Genomic DNA, 22435 nt, shown 5'->3' with positions numbered 1-22435 from the left:
ATTCTTATTCTTGCTTTGCCAACCCAAAGGCTGCCTGAGGCAAAACTTGGCTTTGTGAGTGGGAGGTGTTTTGGAGTGGACAAAGAAAAAAAATGTAAGCAAAAGTACCAGTCTTTGGATTTCAAGGATTTGAAGTAAAGAACATGTCCAGAGAGATGCCAAAGTTGCCTTTCACTCTCTAGATACATGTGCAAACTACCTTATATCTAATTCATATAATTTTCACATAAAACTACAACCACAGAAGGAAATTATTGTTAAAGTCTAGCTCTGGTGTTTCTGACTGAGATACTGTACCTTCTTAAGGAAACTCATAAGTCTGAATAGATACCAGAAACATTTTAAAACATTTATGTAGTAAAATTGCCCCTTTTTTATTATTCTTTCAAGTTGTACAGAGCAAATTTTTTTTGCTAATTTATTTTCACACAATTTACAGAGCAATTCAGAACCTTAAAAAAAATCAGGAAAATTTTTCTTTGGAATGTGTTCAAAGGGGTTTGATTTCAAAAGAGAAGTGAAAGGCAAAGAACTTGTTTCAAATACATTAAAAATACAAGGGATAAGGGAATAGATTTCTTTCAAAGCATTTGAATGACCTCATTTATGATATCATGAGCACACCAACGTGGAAATATTTCTTCATATCACTGCTGTTCTTTATTATTGCTCATAATGTATATTTTGATTATGCCTTGGCTGCAGTACTTAACACCAGTCATCTCTACAAGATGACAATATTCCTATATGTAAGTACAGTCTCCATGGAAACACCATGAAAAAGAGGCTATTCACATTTTATATTAAGAATCATTTATGAAAAGGTGTTTAAATAATAAAAAAAATTAATATATGAAGAATCATTTTTAATAGTCTCATAAGCCAACTGACTATTCATAGAAATGGCTATGACACTTTTAGGTATGTCTCTGCAAGATAAATGGATAAATTAATTGTGTTTATTACATGCCCCTAATATTCATTAATAAATTGGTCCTGTAAAAAACTTACCAATTTATTATCCATATGAAAAACTGCCAAATTTATAAAATACTATGAAAAAAAAAAAACATTCTAAAAAGCAATATCTTCTAATCAAAGAGTTCACATTAGCAAATTTCCCAAAATAATAAGAAAAAATAAAGGACACAAAGACAGTCAGTGCTTTTAAATAAGGTGTCCTAATTTAGTGGCTGACTGGATGAAGTCTCACTATCAGTGCAACTTAAATATCACCTCAGCAAGTAAATACAGTTTTACTATGAGCAACGTATCATTTTGGCAGGGAGTGTTGTAATACGAATAATGCCAAGAGATTGTGCTCACAGCACCTAAACTCAGGGCTTGCTGGAATAAGTAACCATCAAGAATATATTCATGTCTTTTGTGTAATAAGATTATACAACTTTGCTCTTTAAGGTTTCAGCCAAAAGTATGTACTTTCTGAGGGCTGTAACCATGACAGTGGTGGTGGGGCATCACCCCCTGCCCTTGACCAAACAGCCGGGCGGTGACATGTCCTTGAGCGTACCAGGTGCTCTCCCATGATACAGGTGGGAGCGACACTGTAACAGCAACATCCACTGTCCGGCCCAGGTGGGGAACAAAGGGTGATCAGTCATCCCCTGACAGCCTTAGAACATTCCCTACCTGACCTGGAGCCCAAGCAGAACGGCACCATTGTTGCTGAAGTTTTGGAAACAATTTCCAAGTGTTTTGGAAACTCCAGTAGTTGCCAGCATGGGTTATGGCCAGGATGGAAACTAACTCATGACTAAAGCAAATCACCTTGTGACACAGGAGTCCTAAGTGAGTCCCTCTGAGCTCTTCTGGGCCACAGTGGGCTGTGCCATCACCTCCCTCAGTGGGGCACCTCTCAGAGCTCATGAACCCTCAAGTCTGCGATTCTCAAAAGACCATCACTTACAGCGAGGCCTGGGCTGATACACAGACATGCACATACTCTTCGAGGTACAACACCTGCCTGTTGAGAAACACTCAGGCATTTGCCATGAGTATTTCACTGAAGCCAGGGGGAATTTTTGATAAGCACCTTTACACTCACAGACTGACATGTATACATCTCTGCCTGTGTGTGTGAGTGTAAAATTACTATGGTGTGAATGTTGTTATCATGGAACTGTAATTAAGTCTGTTATATTTATTAAAAATCCCATTTAATCACTTCATAAATGTTAAATTACTCAGTGAAGAAATTCTGTTAAACCCTTTGGCACATGTTATCTTTTTGTATCCATACCCTTTGCACCCTTACCCTTTTCAACCTCGGTCTCCATGCAATCCATTCTAAGTTGATACTAATGCAATTTTCCTACGAATGCTTCATCCTTGGAGTAAGTGAGTGAACCTTGCCACTGAACTCTGTTAGAGTCGCACTTTCATAAGTTCGTATTAAGCTCATACCTGCTTTTGCCAATGGTGATTCTTTAAGCAGCCTAACTGCTCATTTGCAACAATACTGCATGAAATGCTGCATTCATTTTATAAAAATTACCTTAAAGCTGTCCGTTTGCTGTGTTTATGGCAAAGTAGTATCATGTCATAAAGTAATAAACAACATATCTAGAGTAATTTTTGCATAGGAGATGCACAAATCATGGGTCATTTTCCTTTTACCACAATCATGGTCAGATTTCATTCAGCAGCATATGAAGAAACTATGTTGAAATTTATGTTTATATTCCTTCCACGTGCTGATCCAGAAAGAGATTACCCTCCCTGTATGAGTGTATAATGGCTCAGAATAATAAATGGAATTATTGATGCCCTAACACATCTATTTTAAATGAATTACTGTGCTCATTCCTGCTAGTTCTCTATCAAGTTTTCCAAATATTTTCTTACTAACAATCAAAGCAAGATGAAGGCTCATCTTCTGTTCATTCACACATGTGTATAACAAATTCCTTACTCTTACACAGAGACAAATAGCGTTGTTATTTAATAAAACGATAGCTAATGAAGTAACCCATCTCTTCCAATGAACTCACATGAAAAAATGCCAGTGGTCCCGATATATATGGCATTTTCATTCCCAGCAGATACTTCACTTGTGAAGTCACAACATGTGTAGCTGCTCCTGTTGTCATCGCACTTATCACGGGTTCTGTTAACAAGAAAGTGGCACTGCCCAACTGCAGCATAAACATCGCTACCTAGAAGGCAAAGGCAGGAGGATCAGCAATTATAAATGCAGCTTCTTGGTGATAGGACAATGAGCCAGAGTCCTTTTAATAAATTATAAGATAAATGAGCTAAAGGTACAAAGCAAAAGTCCTTTGAAGGACAAATATAGCTGAAAATAGAACCCACTGAAGTTTTGTGGGTTTACCTGCACTATTTTACTCACTAGTTTACCAGACTCTAACACTGGTTTGGTAACAAAAGCAGACTCAAAGAAACTCTTGGTATTCTCTCCTGCTCAAATACATGAGCACGATAAACACCATAAAAACATCAACTCGACACTGCAACACGAAGTACAGCAACTCAAAAGTGAGACTGGTTCTAAGTCTCATTCCTGCTCCACTGCTATCCAACCTCAATGGGCCAAGGGCCATATCTTGCCCCAGCTTACTGGTTGCCATCATGTCACTATCAGGATTCCCAACATTAGTAATTTCAACAGATACCAAATTTATGAGGTGCTATGCAGAGTCTTGTGGTGAGACCTCTAATCCAGGAATTTAAACTACAGCAGAATCTACAATTATTGTAGGTACTTTGTAGGCGTACAGGACAAAGTATTATTGTGTTCAACTGTTTTCTCCCCTTATCCTGGACTTCAAAGAGTCTTTCCCTCCAAAGTATGAGATTTGACAACTCTGAATTCTTTCAACAAGTTTGTCACATGACTGCAGTTGCTGCTGTGGTTTATGTAATGCTTAATGCTTTTCTGATCCACATTAAGTTACATTGACTTTATCTCCCCTTACAATGAGTTTTGCAGTTTCTTATTTCTATGGTCTTTTGCATTTGCTGTTCTTCTGCCTGAAAAGTTGCATGCTCTTGGCACAGAGTTGTTTGTTACCATATTTTCTAAGAGGTTAATTTTGTGTTTATCATACTAAATATCATCATTTTGAGATATAATACAGTCTCCCTTGCTTTTTTGTTTTGTTTTGTTCTGAAGCTAAAAGTATCATTTTCAGATGATATCATTCTTTATGTCTGAACACCATTTTTTTCACCATAAAACTCACCTGTATGCAGTGAGCTTTGAGCATAGTACCACAAAAGAAATAAAAATACCAAAATAAGTGGCTTTTAATTTACTACAAAATCTCTAGTGAGCAATTTCCTCTTCCATTTGAGAGATTTAATCTGAGATTTTTCTTCTATTTCCCACTAATAGCATGTAAATTGCTCTGTACTATGAGCAATTGGAACATTGATTGTCATTCAAGATTGGACTCCAATAATGATAATTACTGTATACCCTCAGTGGGTAGTAATTTATTTAGTCAGGCCTAAAACTGATAATTACAAATTTCAGATATTTTGTTTAGCTGTTTGTTCTAACAGTGTGCCTACTAATATATTTAAAACATTGCTCACAGTAGCAAAGTTCAATAAGAATTAAATTCTCCCTTCTCTGGTGAATTTTTGTTTGTTTTCTAAGATCAGTTTCTATTGTCTCAATGTGAAATTTCTAACTGTGTAATAGCTTAGCTTCCAGAAAATTGGATGTTTATTTAGCTTTGGAATCTAAACCGCAGAGACAATTCTGTGTACTGCATAATGTCACAAAGAAGTATTAGTTACTACTAGCATTTCAGAGAAAGTTATTACTGTGAGTTACAGGAAAATGATTGCTGAACTTAGAAACTTCAGCATCACTCTCGGATTTACTTATTTATTTTTACTTTTTTTTTAAATCATCATTTTAAGAGGATGTTTCACAGGTACTAACTAAAAGATCACATTTCAAATATAGATTTTATTGGTTGCTTGTAACCGTAGGCTATGTAAAATACATGCAAACCATGAGTATGGTTTCAGTTAGACAATTTCTGTAGCCACTCAGTTAAACAAGCAACAGACTACACTTGGTCCCCCCTCCTTATTGCAGAAGGTAGCTCAGGACTTCCAGAAAAAAAGACAGTTCTTCTTCATCATGAACATCCTACTCTTTATTTACATGATAGCTAAATAAATATGATGTGCACCCATACATCTTCCATGGAGAAGGTCTAACAGTGAAGCAACCAGAACAGAAAACATCCTGGGTGGAGGGTGTACTTTTCAGCATAAGCTGGTATGGGAACCTCCTGTAGTCCTTGCAACATGAGTAATGCACAGAAACCACTTAGATCATGAGGAGGCAAAAAGTTTTGAAACAAGCCTCCCAAATCTAGTTCCATGTGAGTTTTCTTGACAGATATACTTAAAATTATGCAAGCCCAGCTTGATTCTACAATTAACCCTCCATGCTGGGCAACAGCCATGTAAGCTTGGCTGCCACTGCATTTTGAATAAACACCATTTGAAACTGAGTTAAGCTGACACCACACAATTGCATTACATTGCACTATGTCATAAAATCTTTCACCCAGTAACACTGACCAAAATGTAGAAAGTTCAATATTCTTAAAGAAATGTCTAACAATCTGCTTTTTCTTGGCTACAGTTGTGATGCTCATTTTTGCAGGTCTTCCACTTTATTTTCTGGTATATTGTATGATTTCTCTTCCTTCCTGATGCAGACAAATTACAGAGAAAAGTGACAGTGAAGTGCTAGAACAGAAAATTAAAAAAGAAAAAAAAGGCAAATATTTTTCTCTCTTCATTATTTGTAGTAATACTGGGATTTTCTTGAAGTGTAAAAGAAAAAAAATTTTCACATATTTTAGAATTGTATTCAGAATTTTTAATTTTTAAAAACTTCGTTCCTAGAGAAGAAAAGCATATTTCAGGGAAAGGACATGCACAATATAAAAATGGTTTGAAAGGCACTTGGCTATTGTTTATTTGTGTGGCATTTTCAGTACATAACAGCATAAAAAAAGGCTCACTAAGAAGTTACTTTCTTGAGATTAATTTTGCTTTCACCAGCTATACATTCTTGAATAAATTCACATAAATTAAATCAAGACTTTTCAGGGAAAGGAGAAAAAATAAAGAGAAAATGAGGGAAAGCAGGATTGAGTTAATGCACAGTAAAGGAGAAAAGATCACAGAAACCAGGTATACAATGAAGTGATTAGACATAACTGGTGGAAGGTGTGATTTCTAAAAAAAAAAATAGAAAAAAAGAAGTACATTTCAAATTGGAAGAAAGATAATACTAAGGGAACCTTTTCTTGCAGCTGTCTTTACTGTTCCATAATTTTACACTGAGAAGAGAATGGGAATTCAGCCAGGAGAAGAAAAATGAGCAATTGCAAAAAGCAAAGCCCTCTATGTTCATTAATTCAGACCCTTTGGTTCTTGTCCACTTTCAATACTTTCTTCCCATGACAACATGCTCAGTTTATTATTATTATTAAAATTCCATTCAACATGTAGTCAATTTAACTTCATGGCCAGTAAAAATTTTTATCACTTAACAGTTCTTTGGAAATCACTAACGTCAAACTTTCTATCCACAGAAATCGAAAGACTGATATCATTTTACCTTCTGCACAGATTCAGTTTTGGAGAATGAATTTTAAGCCCCTCAAAATGTCACTGTACTGGAAGGGGTTTTTTCACTGTTACAGCGAACAAAAGTGGTGGTGCCCTTTCTGATCATTTGCTGCATGGGGTGGGTAGATGAGGTCAGACGTGGGGAACATTTCTTGGATGGAAACTGTACAGACTGTGAGCCTCTCAGTTAGTACATTTTATTCATTATCTCAAAATCAAAGGTTGCAAAAGTGAAGACATCTATGGACCCTCCAGACAAAACAGACAGACATAGTTCAGCCTGACTGAGTTGGCAATTTAAAACTCTCCCTGGCCTGTTTCAATAGACATCTAACTGGTAGATCAGTAGGTTTTGGTCTTCTGAGTTGAAGCTCTTAGGTTCATTCTGGGTGTCTTGAGGGTGTCTGGTAGCTTCTGATGGTGTGCAGAGTGGACTTTCCTCATTCCAGGACCTGAAAAAGTATTTTCTATATTCTTTCTGTACTAACACATGGTATGCTCGACCATAATTGTGGGAACCAGAGCATCCACCCAGCCCACTTGTAGTTTTCAAGATACAGAATATGAGCCTGCAAGAAGGTATTTCCACTTTAAAAGAAAAATGAACTTTTTTCCTGGTTATCACTGTACAATAGACTCATGTTTTTACCTCCAGAACTATGTGTAACATAGAATAATGCAGCATCATTTTTCCCACAGGGAAATAGAGATTTGGACAAGAATATTGCCTAACAAAAACACCCTTCTTATTCAAATGTGCTCCTTCGTTATTAAGCAAATTGATAATAGACTGTGTAAATTTGTTCTCCTGAAAACCAGAAACATTTTTATTTCCAACACGGTATATCAGAAACTAATTACATTAGTTTTTAAAATACAATAGATAAAAAAATTACCGATAAAAATGTCTCAAGACTGGAATGCAATAGGCATCTATTTCTCATTTACAGAAGAGTAGCCCAACTGAAGTCTATAACACTGTGGTCTTAAGAGAATAAACCTTTTTTCCTAGGGTAAACTTTTTTTTCTCAATTTGATCTGCAAGGAGCTTTCCTCTATTAATTCAGCAAATCTTAATCTTGAATTTCAATTTAGTATGCTAATATTTTTTTAGAGACACATATAATTATGTGAGTATTCTTGCACATATAATATATTACTAGGGAAAAAAAATCTTACCCAAAAGCTCTTTTGAGGATTTTTTTAATGTTATAAAGGGACTATCCAATTTAATTACAAAATTACTCTACAGGTATCTGTTTTGTTCCATCATTTTCTCTCCCCATCAATACCTCTGAGGTATTTAATATCAGGGAAGAATTCTATTAAGTTGATTTGTTTTCCATACCCTGTTTTTCCTTATAGAGTAGCAGCTACACAAACATTAAAAAAAACCTTCATTATGCCTTCCATTATGCCTGCTTTTAAAAATGAGATAATGAAAGCATTATATTAAATGGTTTTGGTAGTTACAGGTTTTATTTTATGTTTAATTCTTTTCTATTTTAATACTATTTTATCTTCATCAGAATGCCTCTTAATATAACTAAATATCTTTCCTCTTTTATGAACACTTCCTCAACATTAGATTTCAGAAGCACATTAGGACTCTGAAATTTATTACTTAAGAAAAACTTAATCAGCTAAGCCCCAAATTTCAATTCTGATAAGCTCTACCTGTTCTTGTCTTATGACCAGAAAACAGTTCTCATTTATTTCATGTCTGGATGGCGCTGAGATTCACAGAGCCTGCTCAGAGTTTGCCTCACACATAAAGGCACAGTTGTGGTCTGTACTAAACACAAACTAGCCAGCAGCAGTTCATCTCAAAAACATCTCCCCCCATGCCTTCCCTCCATTACTCACTATTTTGTATGTTTTCCCTTGTTTTATAACATTATTTGCTGTTTAGAGTACTTAGCCAGGCTACTGGAAAAAAAGTATCAAATTGCTTTTTAGGCCGAGGGTGTTCAGCTCTTTATCTACTCTTCCCAAGAACAAAACAGCTGCTTTGGCAAGGACTTTTCATCCTTCATGTGGAGGCTGCCCAAGGTATGGATTAGTCACAGCATCCATTGTTTTGTGCAATTAGTGGCTGGTTAGAGAGCTGCATTTTGACTGTTTTTCAGAAAAATTTAAGTCTTATAGTAGATAACATAACCCAGGTCTGCTCCCTTCCCGGAGCAGTACCATCCCAAATAACAACTACACTGAAAATACAACTTCTTTTTGTATTTCAGGATGTCTTCAATGAAAAGCTGTTGCCTCAAATACTTCCTGTCCCAGAATATACATTAACTCCAGGCTATTAATTAATTTCTAATCTAATCTGATAAACAGAAGAAGGTGACTGACTTAGCTCTCCATTAAGAGCACAATGTGCCCTGTCACCTTCTCTGGGGTTTGCAGCAACTGTTAGTTGGGAGACTGGAATCATGATGAGAAACATAGATTCCCACACTTAACAGCACCTGGGAAGATGGCAAAGTTTAATCTCAGCCTTGATCCAGACTTTCACCTGCATATCACAGTATTAATAGCTTCAAGGCACTTCTTTAGGAAATAAGTATTTTACTCTGGTCTCCAACCATTAAACACACAGAAAGGACTAGTGCCAGCACGACAAGCACCACCTGTGTTAATATGATTCTATTGCAAGTGACATTGTTGACCCGAGAGAGGAGTCCATGCACATGGCACAGTTCCCTACCAGACCTGCTCTGAAGATGCAGGGAGGATTTTGTAGCTCTTCTCATTCCAGTCAGGATTAAACAGGACATAGGCTGAGATAAATCAGCTGATGCAATTGAAGTCATATGAAAAAGCAGAACTTTTCAGGATGAAAGAGTAAGAGGTCTAGAGAACTTACACATCTAATGGGATTCTACAGCCACCAAGCAAAATAATTTCTGCACTGGATTTTGAAGTGAGATTAAATGAATGCAGGCACCAACTTCCTGTGTGAGGCATTTTGGCCTCTCTGAGGATGATGTAGGAGATTTCCAACCTGTGAGCACAGGTCTCCTGCATGAAGATCTGCATTCATGCTCTGCTGTTGCAAGCACCCTGCATAAGATGAGGTGCTGTGGTTCACATAGTGGTGCACTGGGACAGCACGTGCAGGCACAGCCACGCACAATCTGCATCAGCTCTGCTTTCTGTGTTGTCTGTAGGCTGTCCCTCATGTTCCCACCCCAAGCCATAATCCACTAAAAGAATCCTGGTCATAAACCAATAAAAGAATTATAAAAATGCAACAGAAATAACAATGCTTCTTGATATTTCCTGGTGACTAACATTAAGTATGCACCCCAGTTCCTGCCAAGCACACAGGCTACTCAGGATCCCATTATGGGCTCCTTTGCTCCTCCTCTGCACGGTAGAGGCATCCAAAGCACCAAGTGGAGGGGTCTGGGTTTCTTTCAGGAGCCCAGGTACCCAGGAGTTGTTGCAATATTGCAAGCTGGAACATTTCTTCTATTTTAATATTTACAAGAAAAGAGGGAAGCTTTCTTTGAAGACCTAAGCAACTGGCAATGGATAAAGGAACTTGGCCCTTGTGGCCAGAATGAGAAAAAAGAAGAAATTTAAAAGACCTCTGATCATTTGAATAAACTTTAGAGAATCATTTGAAGACATCTGTTTTACTATTTCACTTTAATGATGGGTGTGTGAACTCCAAAGAGAATTTAAAGTTTTCCCTACTGTTTTTAATTATTGGATATTGTATAGTATTTCTTTTCAAGCCAAGGGCAACAGAAAGCCTCAGGAATATGTCAGTGCTTACCAGGAGCTGATTCATGTTTGTTTCTGAAGGAGAGGGAAAGGGGACACCAGCTGCAAGTGAGCGTTATATTAGAGCTGATTGAATGTGGTTTTGCTTCATATTGTAACACATTAGGAGCATGTATACAATTACTACATCTCAACAAAGGAGTAGCAAATTCTTAAAGCACATTAATTTCATCATTTATGACCATTGAACCAGATGTTTCCATTAGTTCTTCTCTGAGAAGTAAAAAAAGTATTATGAATGTCACAGCTGTTGCAAAGGCAGAACATCAGTAGCATACAGAAAATGTGATCACCACCAACCTGAATGATTCCTCCTAAAAATGAAACTGCTGCTGCAACCCCAATCCTCTGCATTTCAAATTCCGACAAACCCAGAATTCCGGAATTATTGTTTGCAGTGAAATTAGCTCTGACTGAAGGAACAAGGCGCTCAACTGCATTGGCAGATATTAAGGAAGTTAAAGCAAAAGTTCCTGCAAAAAAAGCCACACATTAATCACCGATAATTGTATATCTGTCTGTATTCATCACTCATGGTCTCTTTTTCAAAATAGCCATTATGAGTAAAAGTGCCATTTCGTATATTCCTGTCATCATAAGAACAATTTTTAAGGTAATTTTTCTATGTAACACACATTTCTTCCCATAAAATACCATTTATACAGGCAAATTAAATATAAATCCTTTTTTTTTAGCACATTCGTTTAGACAGGTTTACAAAAGAGATTCAAATACAACAATTTACCATGATTTCAAGTTATCAGAAATGCTTTTAACTCACCCTGGATGTGATCAAGCAGCTATTTGTCTTAGAATCCCAAGTGTTCACCACTCAAATTTCTAGGGAAATTAATTCCCACTATATATAGCACCTAGCCCATTAAATAGTACCTAGCACTCTAATAAATTGAGGCAAATTATGAGAAAAACATTTATTTGCTGAGAAAGGTATAGCATTTTTAATAACACAAAGATAAATGAGGATGACAATTCGACATTGAAAGACACAAACATGCAGAGCTATTAGAGCATAAGAAATATCTTGCTATGTCAGAACAATGGCCCATCTTGCCCAGTACTCTGCCTCCAGCTGTGACAATCAGAGCTGTTACCCGGGGAAAGCACACAGGCCTGGCTGTTTTCTGCAGGCCATTGCCCTTATTGCCAGCATCCATAGCTGTTGTGATAGAGAAGTACTTCCTTAGCTGGCCTTTTTTGATTTTGTTTGTGGACTAGAATTCATTAATTTGTCAAAGGCTTGTCTGAGCCAGCTTGTATATCTCCCTCCATAGTGTCCTCTGAGAGCAGGTTCCAGAAGTTCACCATCTGCTGTACTGTTTTCTTTAATCAATACTTTAGAAGTCTTTTAAAGCTAATTCTCTTTGAACTCACCTTTTTTCTACTGCTGCAGGACCTGGTGAACACAGTCCTACCCTCACCTTGGACTTCATAGAGTAAACCTCACAGCATGAATTCCTTGGGAACCCACCAGGGATACTGCCACCCTGAAAAATGACCATGAGGTCCAGCCTTTTGCTTCATATCCTTCAACCTGCTAATAATTCATAAAAGGACTTTCCTTCTATCACAAGGGCAACTTAGTTTCTTTAGTAACCTTTGGTATGGAACCTTATCAGTAGCTGTTTGACCATTCTGATATCTTATAGTCAAAGTATATCCCTTCTCCATGTGCTTGTTGACATTCATACAGTAGTCTAGGAGGTAGTGAGGTAGGATTTTCCTTTACAGAAGTCACATTAATTCCTTTCCAGCAGGGTCTGATTATATGTATCTTTTTTTGTCCCATCCCTGGGAGTGTTCAAAGCCGGGTAGGAAGGGGCTCTGAGCAACTTGATCTAGTGGAAGGTGTCCCTGACCATGGCAGGGGGGTTGTATCTTTAAGGCTCCTTCCAACCGTGGCCATTCTATGGTTGTAAGATTCTATGATTCAGTATTTTTATTTTTGTTATCAACAGGTCTGCAGTTCCCAGGACTCCCTGCAGAGACCTTCTAACTACCCTGCAAAATTATACTGACAACTTGATAATCCTGTGGCCTTGCCACAGAATGTCCTTGTTACCCCTTTGTCAGAAAGGTGTCCTATCGGTGTACTTCTCATTGTCCTGATTTTGGTGTATTTATAGAACTTCTAACTATCAGTTTGATCATACTCTCTGTAGAATTCTTCAAATTCTTTTAGCCTTTTAATACTCCTGCACAAGTTTGACCCGTCACATTTCATGGCTTTCCCGCCCACCTCATTTAGCCAAGCTTTCAATTTTTCAAGTGCCATTACACACTGTTACCCATTACAGTCCCCTTAATTTGCTCTTGAACCATGAAGGGGTGGTTTTTTTGATCACATTCCCTTTCTTTATCTAGGCCTAAAATACATTTTCTTCAAGAAACACTCAGGATAGTTTTAAATATTTTGCTTTTCAGATTGCTTTTTTTTCCTTTTGGCTGTTCTCTTATTTTTGCTTAACCCTCCTTCCCCCTCCCCCCCCCCCCAAAAAAAAAAACAGTTTACATAAAATTAAATTTGAAAAGAGCTTACATAAAATTCTATCTTAAATCAAAGACTTGTATGTGTTACTATGACAGACAAAGCTGTCTGACAGGATGGTTCAAAATCAATTATATTTTAAAAAGTCATGAAAAAGGTGTAGGTGTTTGTTGCTCAGGTGGGAAATCTTTTGAAGTAGATCAGCTATTTCAAAGAAGAGGCATTTCAAATGAATAAAAGTTGACAGAACAGGGCCATTGATGGGTTTTCCATTTCATATTAACATGACTGCCTTCACTAACAAAGGGCACTTTTACAGCCTGTGTACATATGGAGAGCATCACAGATCTTACCGAAAATTCTGGTAAGTGATTGTCTCCAATGTACCTAAGGAATTACAGAGCATTTGAGGCAGGCAGTATAGCTCCTACACACTCAGCTACACACCATGATGCCTTAACTGAGGCTGGAGGAACAAGTGCATGAGACCTTTCTACCGAAAGGATCAACAATATATGTCACACAAATTTATTAATTAAAAAAAAAATACATCAATGCAAGGAAACTGTTTTGTTACTTTTTTTTGAATGAGGTTAAATTTTGAAGTAGAGACCTATGAATGGAATAGGTTTCCACACCAAGGACCATGCAGAAATCTGCAGACATGAAGCTGTGGAACTCAGTAAGTCATTTTCTGAACAGTATTCCCTCCCAAGGATAAAACGTCAGACTTAAGAGCTTCTGCTTACCTATTCTATCACCTGTTTTCATTACTAGAATTTATGTCAGCCAGATGCTTTCTTATCTACTTTCCTACATATGATGGATTCTTGTCTTCCTAATAATCTTACACCAACAAACTTCTGACAATACACTGCTAAATTTTTCAGTTTTGAAGCAGCTTTTTAAAATAGGCTAAAGTTTTAATGAGTGTACTAATCTGTCTCTATTCAAGAGTAAAATTCATTTCCCAGATTCTAAATTTTCACCTTTTTTTGGAATGCTTCCTTTTTAACATGAGTTGAGTACAGTCCCTTACTCATACATATTAAGACACTAACACATCCACAGATCCTTTTTGCATATCAAAAGGCTTAAATACTTTCTGTGCATCAAGGGAATACAAACTTTCAGCTTTCCTTTTTCTCTAAGACAATTTATAGTTGTTCAGAATTTTATTTTTTTATAATTTAACTGAATATTTTAGATAAAAAAGGGTACTCAAAATGTGTTGCTATCTTCTTACTAAAACATTGCATACACTTGTACAATCAGACTCTGCAGAGTTCATTTTGAGTGTGATTACCCAGAACTATCTTTCCCCCTTTCAGGAGATTTTCTCCTCTTCAAGGAAGAGATACCTCTTCCCTGCTTAAATCTTCTGACAGCCACAGGTTCCCTTTACCCAGAAATGCTGTGTGTTGCTACTGGGCCTATCTCATCATTCTTGCAAACTTCAGGGGCCATCAAGTGCCCACTTCTGCACAGCAAAGAATTTGGGGTTCAATCTAATGAGTAGTATTTCCAGCCTCCCTCCATAATTTGATTTCTTTGGGCTCAGAAACAGAGCATTCATCTACCTATTAGGAGAACAAAACCATTCAATTCTCCAGCTGCTGAGGCTCTGCTGAGGGTAAACCTGTAACTCATAACTACCAGCAGATCAGCCAGGCAGTGCCTTTCACTAACTACCTAACTACTCTGGCAGAGGACAAGAGTCCTCACTGGGAGAGTCTCTAGCTTTAATACAATGGCAGGTAATGGGCTCAGAAAGTAGTTTTTTGGGGTTTTTTTCCCCTGAGAAATGCAGAATTTGTGTTTTAGACAGGTAAGAAGCAATGTGTGTTTTCTGTGGTTTAAGATGCACTCAAACATTTTTCATTTCCATTTGCATACATCTTGTTGGCAGAGGCCTTTGTTAAACTCTTAGCCTGAAGCAGATTTCTAAAGCAGAGTTAAAATACAAAAGCTCTTAGTAAATTACATTTACAAAGGAAGTGTCAGTGCAATATTAAATTATAATGGCAGGAGTAATTCCAATATATGGAGTAACTCCAATATATTCTTAATGAGACTCTTTAAAGTATTTAAAGTGAAGGAAAAAAGAAGTTGTAAAGAGAAGCACAAAACCATCTTATTTCTGTTTAATCATAGATAATTGTCCTTCCATTGACCTTTAAACAAAAATAAATTTCAGCGTCCGGTTCCTTATTTTTGAAAATTATTTCAACAAACAGACACTTACCTGTTGCAACATGACGTCCCATTCCAAATATGGCATAGACAATGACAGGGAAGAAAGATCCATATAAACCAAAAACTGGATGGACTGAAGACAGAATAGCAAAGGCCAGCCCTATAGAAAGTTAAATAGAATTACTTCACTGTATGAAGATAAAACTGTTCTGTTCACTTTGTTGTTTTTTATTTTTATGAGGAAATGTCTACAGTTTTATTAAGAGCAGGAAAAAAATCATCTTAATTTATTAAAGCCTAGATTACAAGTGAACTACTGTAAAATAAGGATCAGAAAGAACTGTGGAAGGTTTTTCGTTTCATCATCAAAATCCCCATATCCTACCATGTGTCCAAGTTGCCTCCATCAGTGGTTCCAAACCTCTTTTAATAGCCAGGCCTCACAGGAGGAGGCAGCATTGTTTCACCCCCACCCTCACAAACATGGGTTTGAGATTGCCAGGTCTCCAGGCAATGGGATGGTTATTTCTTACAAATACTTCAAAACCTGTAATTTTGGTTTGGATGGAGCCCCTTCAGTCTGCTTTCTTCTAATTTCTTAAACAAAAAAAATATTCCAGAGTTCATCCTCTTTAGGTGCCTGGGGTTTTTAAGCCTTTAAATATTAACATTTCTTTCATCGTGTAAAGCTGTCAGTTCAGAAACAGAAAGTATTTGACTTTCATGTTGAGATGGAGAACAAACTGAATTGGTTAGGGTTTAACTTTATAGACTTACTAATTACCTTCACCACTTAGCTATAGAGGACAGCATCCATCCTTTTCTTAGAAAATCTCGGAATACGACAAGAACTCATCTTTCAACAGAGACTGTTTTTGCTCCTGCAAAGCAGCAGATTTGGTTGCTGTTCAACTCAGGATACCTAAGATAGCAAGTCAGACTGCACTGACTTCTTGCAAGTCATCAGAAGGAGACTCCCCAGACTGTGCTCCAGATCTGCAGGCTCTACTGCCATTTTACAGCTCTTACTACTGGAAACTAAGAAGGAGAACATGCCCTGCACAGTTGCTCCATTAATTTTGGGGGATCATGCAGTCTGGAAGAAAGGACTGGCCTGTGTAACACACAAGATGCCTTTCTGAAATTCCCCTTCAACCTGAGTGTTCTCACAAGCCTAGGACAGACGTGTGTGCACTGGGAGAATGACCATGTGCAGTCTGGGACAGAGGTGGTTCAGATCTGTGGAATGGAGTTGCCTTCTGTGTTCATTTGAGATCTCCAAAGAAAACTAAATGTGTAGGATTAATTGTTCTCACCAAGCTTTCCTAACTGCTCCAGAAAGCATTCTTTACCTGAAATGTTGGTGTTATGGGGCTTTAACAATATGGAGAGTGCCAAAGAATGTCTTTGTTTATGGGCTTTCAGAGGCAGTTCTGAATATTTTTATTCAAAATCTCCTTCTTAAATTTTCATTTGAGTCTGTAACAAAGTGCACATGGTGGGGGGAGGCAAGAAAATGCCAAAAGATCAGAAGTGTCAAGTTCTCAGTGAAGCAGTTCATCTGTTCTTAGAAAAACCTCACTATGCAGATTTTGCTGATATGAATCCTACATGAATCATTTTCATCCACATTGTGCTCAGCAAAGTAGCACTATCAATTATGACTTGGAAATGAGATATTTTAATGTGTTTAAACTTCTTTTAAACAGAAATGGACTTGGTTGCTTTTCAGCTATTCATCTAGTGCAATTAGTGCATCTACTGATAGCCACTTCTGCATTTTTCTCTTAGCACAGCATTATCATAAACCAGAAAGATCTTTGAAATTGTAGTGTGATATCTATGTTCACATGATCAATAGAGATAGAAGGAGATTCTGACCCAAGAGCAACACGGAAGGGTGTGCCTGAGGAGAATAAAAACAGCACAGGAGAGAACTGCATGACCCTGTCCAGACAAAATTGAGCATGGAGGAGGGGGGGAAATAGAGAATAGGAGAAAGAATGTTTTAAAGCTTGTTTAATGCTGGAAAGCTCTTCCATTATAACCATTTTATGAACAAAACCAAAAGGAAACAAAAAATTTGGAACTAATTCATTAGTTGAATACTACTCACACAGATATTCCAACATTTCAACAAAGCATTATGCAAGGCTAATTTATTTCACTCTCCAAAAAGTAAAGGAATCAGAAGAATCAGTATAACTTCAGCCTCATTTTAGTTATAGCAACATAATTGAAATGAATTTACCTGTCTGTGTGGACAAGCATAAGGGAAATACACAAGTTTCAGTACTGAATGCTGAGCAAGCTATGTACTTTAGAAGGTTTTTGGGAAGGGCCTGTAAATCCTGGTTATGGTTATAAATCCAGATTATCGGCTGTTGATAAATATCACTCGTTTACAGGCAGATAATCTGAACTTAAATTCAGCTCTTGTTTTTCTCCATTTCATGCTTAGACCTTTCACACTCTTTTATATTAAGTTTCTAGAAGCAGTGTGTCATTGTTCTCATGGTGAGGTCATTGCAATCAGGACAGAGCTAAAATTACCAATCTTTGACTTGAGTCCTGGCTCTGTTCGTTAGGTTTTTACTCCCATTACTGAAGCATGTCACTTACCGAAGTGTGTAAGAACAGACAGCCACTATAAAATAGAATTAGTAAATACTTCAGGCTTTCTGATTACGCATAAAATGTTCTAAAGGTTAAAATACTTTTTCAAGATGTAATCAGTAGTATATTTCAGCTTATTTCATTAATTTTCATATTAAACTTCACTGCAGTGCATTCCATGTGCTCAAGAGCTTTCCTGTCAAAAGACAGGAAACATTATTTTTTCATTCCAAACAGTAATACTTAAAAGAAATAGATCATAAAGTAAGGATCTCACATAATCTTCATTGGTAATATGGAGAAGCCCCCATGGCAGTGACATTAAGGTTTTCATATAAGAATACAAATTCCATGAAAAGAAATGCAAACAAATATTGAACAGTAAGTTTGGATACAGTACATTAATATTGCTTGTTTTAACTACCTCCTTATCATAAGATAACATTGTGGGACACACTTTCACTGAAAACCATAACCTGTGACTAGCACCAGGTGCTTAACAATCCTCTGGCACACCGCTCTGAAAAGCAAACCATGTTCCCCACTGTTAATCAGTGTCAAATGCAAGTAACTACAAAATAACAAGCTTGATACAAAGAGAAACAAGGCCATCTCTGACCGCAGGAGAAGCGTCTCAGCTTAAGTTGGTAGTTCCCGCTGATTAGACTAGTGCCAAAAACACAGCAATAAAAAAATAATTTGCATAGGAAAAAGAGCTGTGAATCACCAGAGTATGGTCAACTTGTTAACAATTTTCTGCATCTGGAAATATGCTCCTGACACATACATCTATTCTGAGGAAAGCTCTACCATGTCTTTTGGAAATACTAGGTACAAACCAGAAATTAACTGAAGAAGCAGGAAAAGTATTAAGACTATAATTAATTTGAGGAATATCAACATTAGTAGCATTTAGTATTTACTGTAAAAAGCTATATATTTTAAAAGTCTTTCTGATAGAGTGTATACTCAAATAACTTTCTGTAATTGTAACCTTTTACTCTTAAAAGTGACTACACTAAGCTGGTCAGACCCAGGTTTATGGAACCCTAAATGACACTAATTCATCTTATCCCACTCAAAAATGCTATCTGCAGTTGTGGTCACTCTCTGATGCTTCAGAAAAATACAATTTCTATATTTTTTCATTAAGCTGAACTAGGAAGTAAGAAAGGTATTTCTGAGGATGCCCTAAAATGTAGAATTGACACATATTTAATGATGCTCCTATCAATGCTTCTTGGAGAACTAACAAATTAGACAACCAATGAGTCGTATCCCAGGCTTTAATTTCTAACTCCAGGATAGCTAACTTCTATTGAAGAAAAAAACAACCCACCACAGGAAAAAAAATATTAATATTATATTTCATAACAGTTTTCCTACACAAACCTACAGTTCTGGAGGGTTCTTTGACAACGACTATTTTGTAAAAGCTCTTAACACAAAATGATCCTTTGGAAATAGTGTCATTTACCTCCAAAAACTGGGAAGCTCAGTATCAGTTCTCTCAATGCACATTCATGCTTGCAAGACCTCTGTTACATAATGGCCCCATTTGCTGGGCCTACACAAGTGGATTGTACCTTCTGTCTGACTTACTTTGTGACAAAGTATCCAGAGCTTAAAATCATTCCTTGGTTCTTCTGTCATTTCAAGCCTGAGGCAAATGAAGAATGTAAAGACAAAATGGAAGGACAAATCCTCAAAAATGAACCATAAATCTTTCAGAGACCGCACAATGTTGATTTGGCAACCACCCTCTCTTTTGGAGGATGTTTCAGTGCAGTTCCTTCCCATGCAACTGACTCCTTCAGCCCAGTGAGAGTTAAGCACCTCAGCTCTGTTAGCCATAGTACCTGAATTCACAGTATTTCAGACTCTAAAATGCAGCTCTCTCAATGTACCACCTGACAACTACATCCAAGGTAGGTTTGAGAAAACACTGTTCTGTTCTGCCACTTTACAGATCTCCAGATCCTGACATTTGTATCTTAAATGTTCAAAAGGAAAATATGCAAGCATTATGGTACAAGAAACAAGTTGATGGCAGGACCCACTTATGATTTCACTATTCAAGACAGCTTGACCCTTCTGTACATAATAGAGTTTAGATACATACAAAACCGACGTTAAAAATTTCTAGTATTTTCTTTTAATAGAGCTCCTCAAGGAAAGCTATCAGTCTTGACATTAAGACCTCTTTAGGACGAATTTGACACAATATCTGAACACCACAGAGGTTCTTTAAATTGTTTTACAGTGAGTTCTATGAGCTATTATCCAACAGTCAGACATAATACCTGAAGAATTCGGCCACCTCCAGAATCAACGAAGCATTTTGAAAGTGGATTATAGGTAAATCTCTCTGTATTTCAGTAAGAATAAACAGAAAATGAAGCATAAGGAGTTTCTGGCAAGCAGGTAACTATGAGGTAATATTTTGAGAAGCATCAATGCTGTGGAGAAACAAAAACCTACCATGAGAGATTACAGGCCTTAATCCAGATGAACTGGACTTTCTGAAATCCATGAAAAGGGCATTCATTTTGGCACATTGGTGGCCAAGGATCTGAACACTAACAGTTTTATGATCTGGAAGCTTATATGTGGTGTCATTTCTTCCTTCAAGAATCAACATCTCCTGGGTTTCTCAGTCTCTGTCCATGGTGCTCAGGCACCCCAAGGCACAGGGATCCGCGCAGCTCATCTGGTCATACAAAGATGTATGTACACCAGAGTGTACCTGGACATGAGGCCCCAGAGGAGTCAGAGGTCATCCAGAAACTGAATTCACATTTCTAGCAGTCTGTTAGACAGGTCTGTATTAGCACAGGTCTGTATTAGCACATGTGTAACTTGGAAGAATTTTATAGGCACTAGAAATAAAACATTGCATGCACAGCAGCCTAAGTGCCTTTCTCCTCTGCTGGAAAACTGTAAAGTATGAAACATTGTCCCACATTTACTCTCTAACATGTCAAATTTCATATTCAGCTTACATCATTATTCTTTGCATAGGAGAACTATAACAGAGTTCAACTGGACACTCTTCCACAAATCATGGACTATATGGATTCTCCAATGCATTCTGCAGGAGGTTTTTCTGGCTCTGTTTCCAAACGTGCTTATTCGATTTCATCTACACATGTTATTTGTAAGCCAGATGTATATTTACAAGGCAGCTTTACCCCTTAATAAAATTATTAGCTCCAGTTAGTCAGCTCAGAGTATATTTATGTCTACATTTATGGTCAGAGCCTGAAATAAACCCCCGGCAACTATCACCCTTGAGAAGACACAGCTGGGGTTCCTCCATGAAAAGCTAAGAAAAAAAAAATTATATAAGTTTTTGGCATCATGCCTTCCAAAACACTGGGCACCCATTCTGGAATGAAGAAAAGCAGTATAGTTAATTTTTTTTAATGTCAAGTTCTCCAGCCAGTGTTAAGGAATTAGTTGTTCAGCAATAAATCCAGCTCCAGATTAAATTAACTTTAATTAAAACATACAAACCACACCAAGACTCAGTGAGTTATTGTTGGGCTTGAAGAATGAAAAAAAAAAAAAGAAGTTGGCAGAAATAACAATACTGATTTCATCAGATGCCATCTACATATTTAACTTTTAGAGGAAATATGTCTCAAGGGCCCTCCACCCTCCAAAAAAACAGCCCACCAAAATCCGCTTGAGCCAAAGCATTTCTTGTTCATGACAGGTCATAGGAAAGAGAGCAAATGTATATATAAATTCTATATGAAGCATATCCCTGAACTAGCGGCCTGCAAAAAAAATATTGTTTTTTAGACTACAAACACTGACATCACTGCAATCTGATAAATTTGAAAGTCCAAACTTTACACCCTCATGCTTCCAATAGGCAGCTTTTGAGTACATGCAATATAGCACACAGACAAATGTTTATTTCAAAAGAAACAGAATAATGTTTATGAATCCACAAACTTAGCAAGAAAAGATAGAATCAGAAATACAGTGGCAGTATTTTAGTTTTGAAACTCCCACACATTTGTCTTAACTTTCTAATAGATACACACAAGTTCAAAACTTCAATTTTTTTTTGAGCAGCAGCAGATATTGGAAGGGAGCATAAACTTATGAACACCCTCCCTTGTGGTCTGCTCCCCCTCAGCCAAACATGTAATTTAGCACATCTGTGAATGGAATTATGTGATAAGGAGATCCATCTTCTTACCCCAGTATTTGAATGCAATATTTTCAGAACTACTTCCAGTTTTAAATCTAAACATATTCATGTGACTTTGTTTTCATTTCTCCATGTGCTGCAACCGTCTTTTAATTTAAAAGCCTTTCCTGATAAGGAAAAAACCTTCCAGGTTTTAATTAACCTGTCTGAGCCATTTAAGTTTTCTCCCAAATATAATCTCTGTTTTTCTGCTCCTTCTCCTAGCCTTTTATTCTGCTGAGATCATCTTCCATGAACAGAGGCAACCGAAACAACACACTGTATTTGTGATAATGGATCAACAGACAGCACTACCAGTGGTCATCAGCTTCTTTGCACCTCCTAACTCACACAGCAGCCCATGTTTTTTCAAATAGGGTAATCATTTTCCAACACATCATTAAAACCACCTCTAACTGAGAGCAGCAGCAGATTTGTCTTTAGAATCCATACATAAATCTGAAACAAAA

At 37.1% G+C, this 22435-nt stretch overlaps 1 protein-coding gene across 1 annotated transcript in view; it reads right to left on the bottom strand.

Moving 5' to 3' along the window:
* SLC26A7 (solute carrier family 26 member 7) overlaps positions 1-22435 on the bottom strand; it is a gene marked incomplete at both ends in the record, with an annotated part of 65651 nt that overhangs the window by 37014 nt on the left and 6202 nt on the right. Inside the window, 3 exons of the mRNA XM_082286952.1 lie at positions 3012-3172; positions 10740-10916; positions 15195-15305. Of these exons, the coding sequence (XP_082143078.1) occupies positions 3012-3172; positions 10740-10916; positions 15195-15305 (449 nt within the window). The remainder of the gene's footprint in view (positions 1-3011; positions 3173-10739; positions 10917-15194; positions 15306-22435) is intronic.

Source organism: Coloeus monedula (assembly GCF_965178545.1).
Source record: "Coloeus monedula genome assembly, chromosome: 1".
NCBI classification, from domain to species: domain Eukaryota; kingdom Metazoa; phylum Chordata; class Aves; order Passeriformes; family Corvidae; genus Coloeus; species Coloeus monedula.
This window is presented reverse-complemented; position numbering and strand designations above follow the sequence as displayed.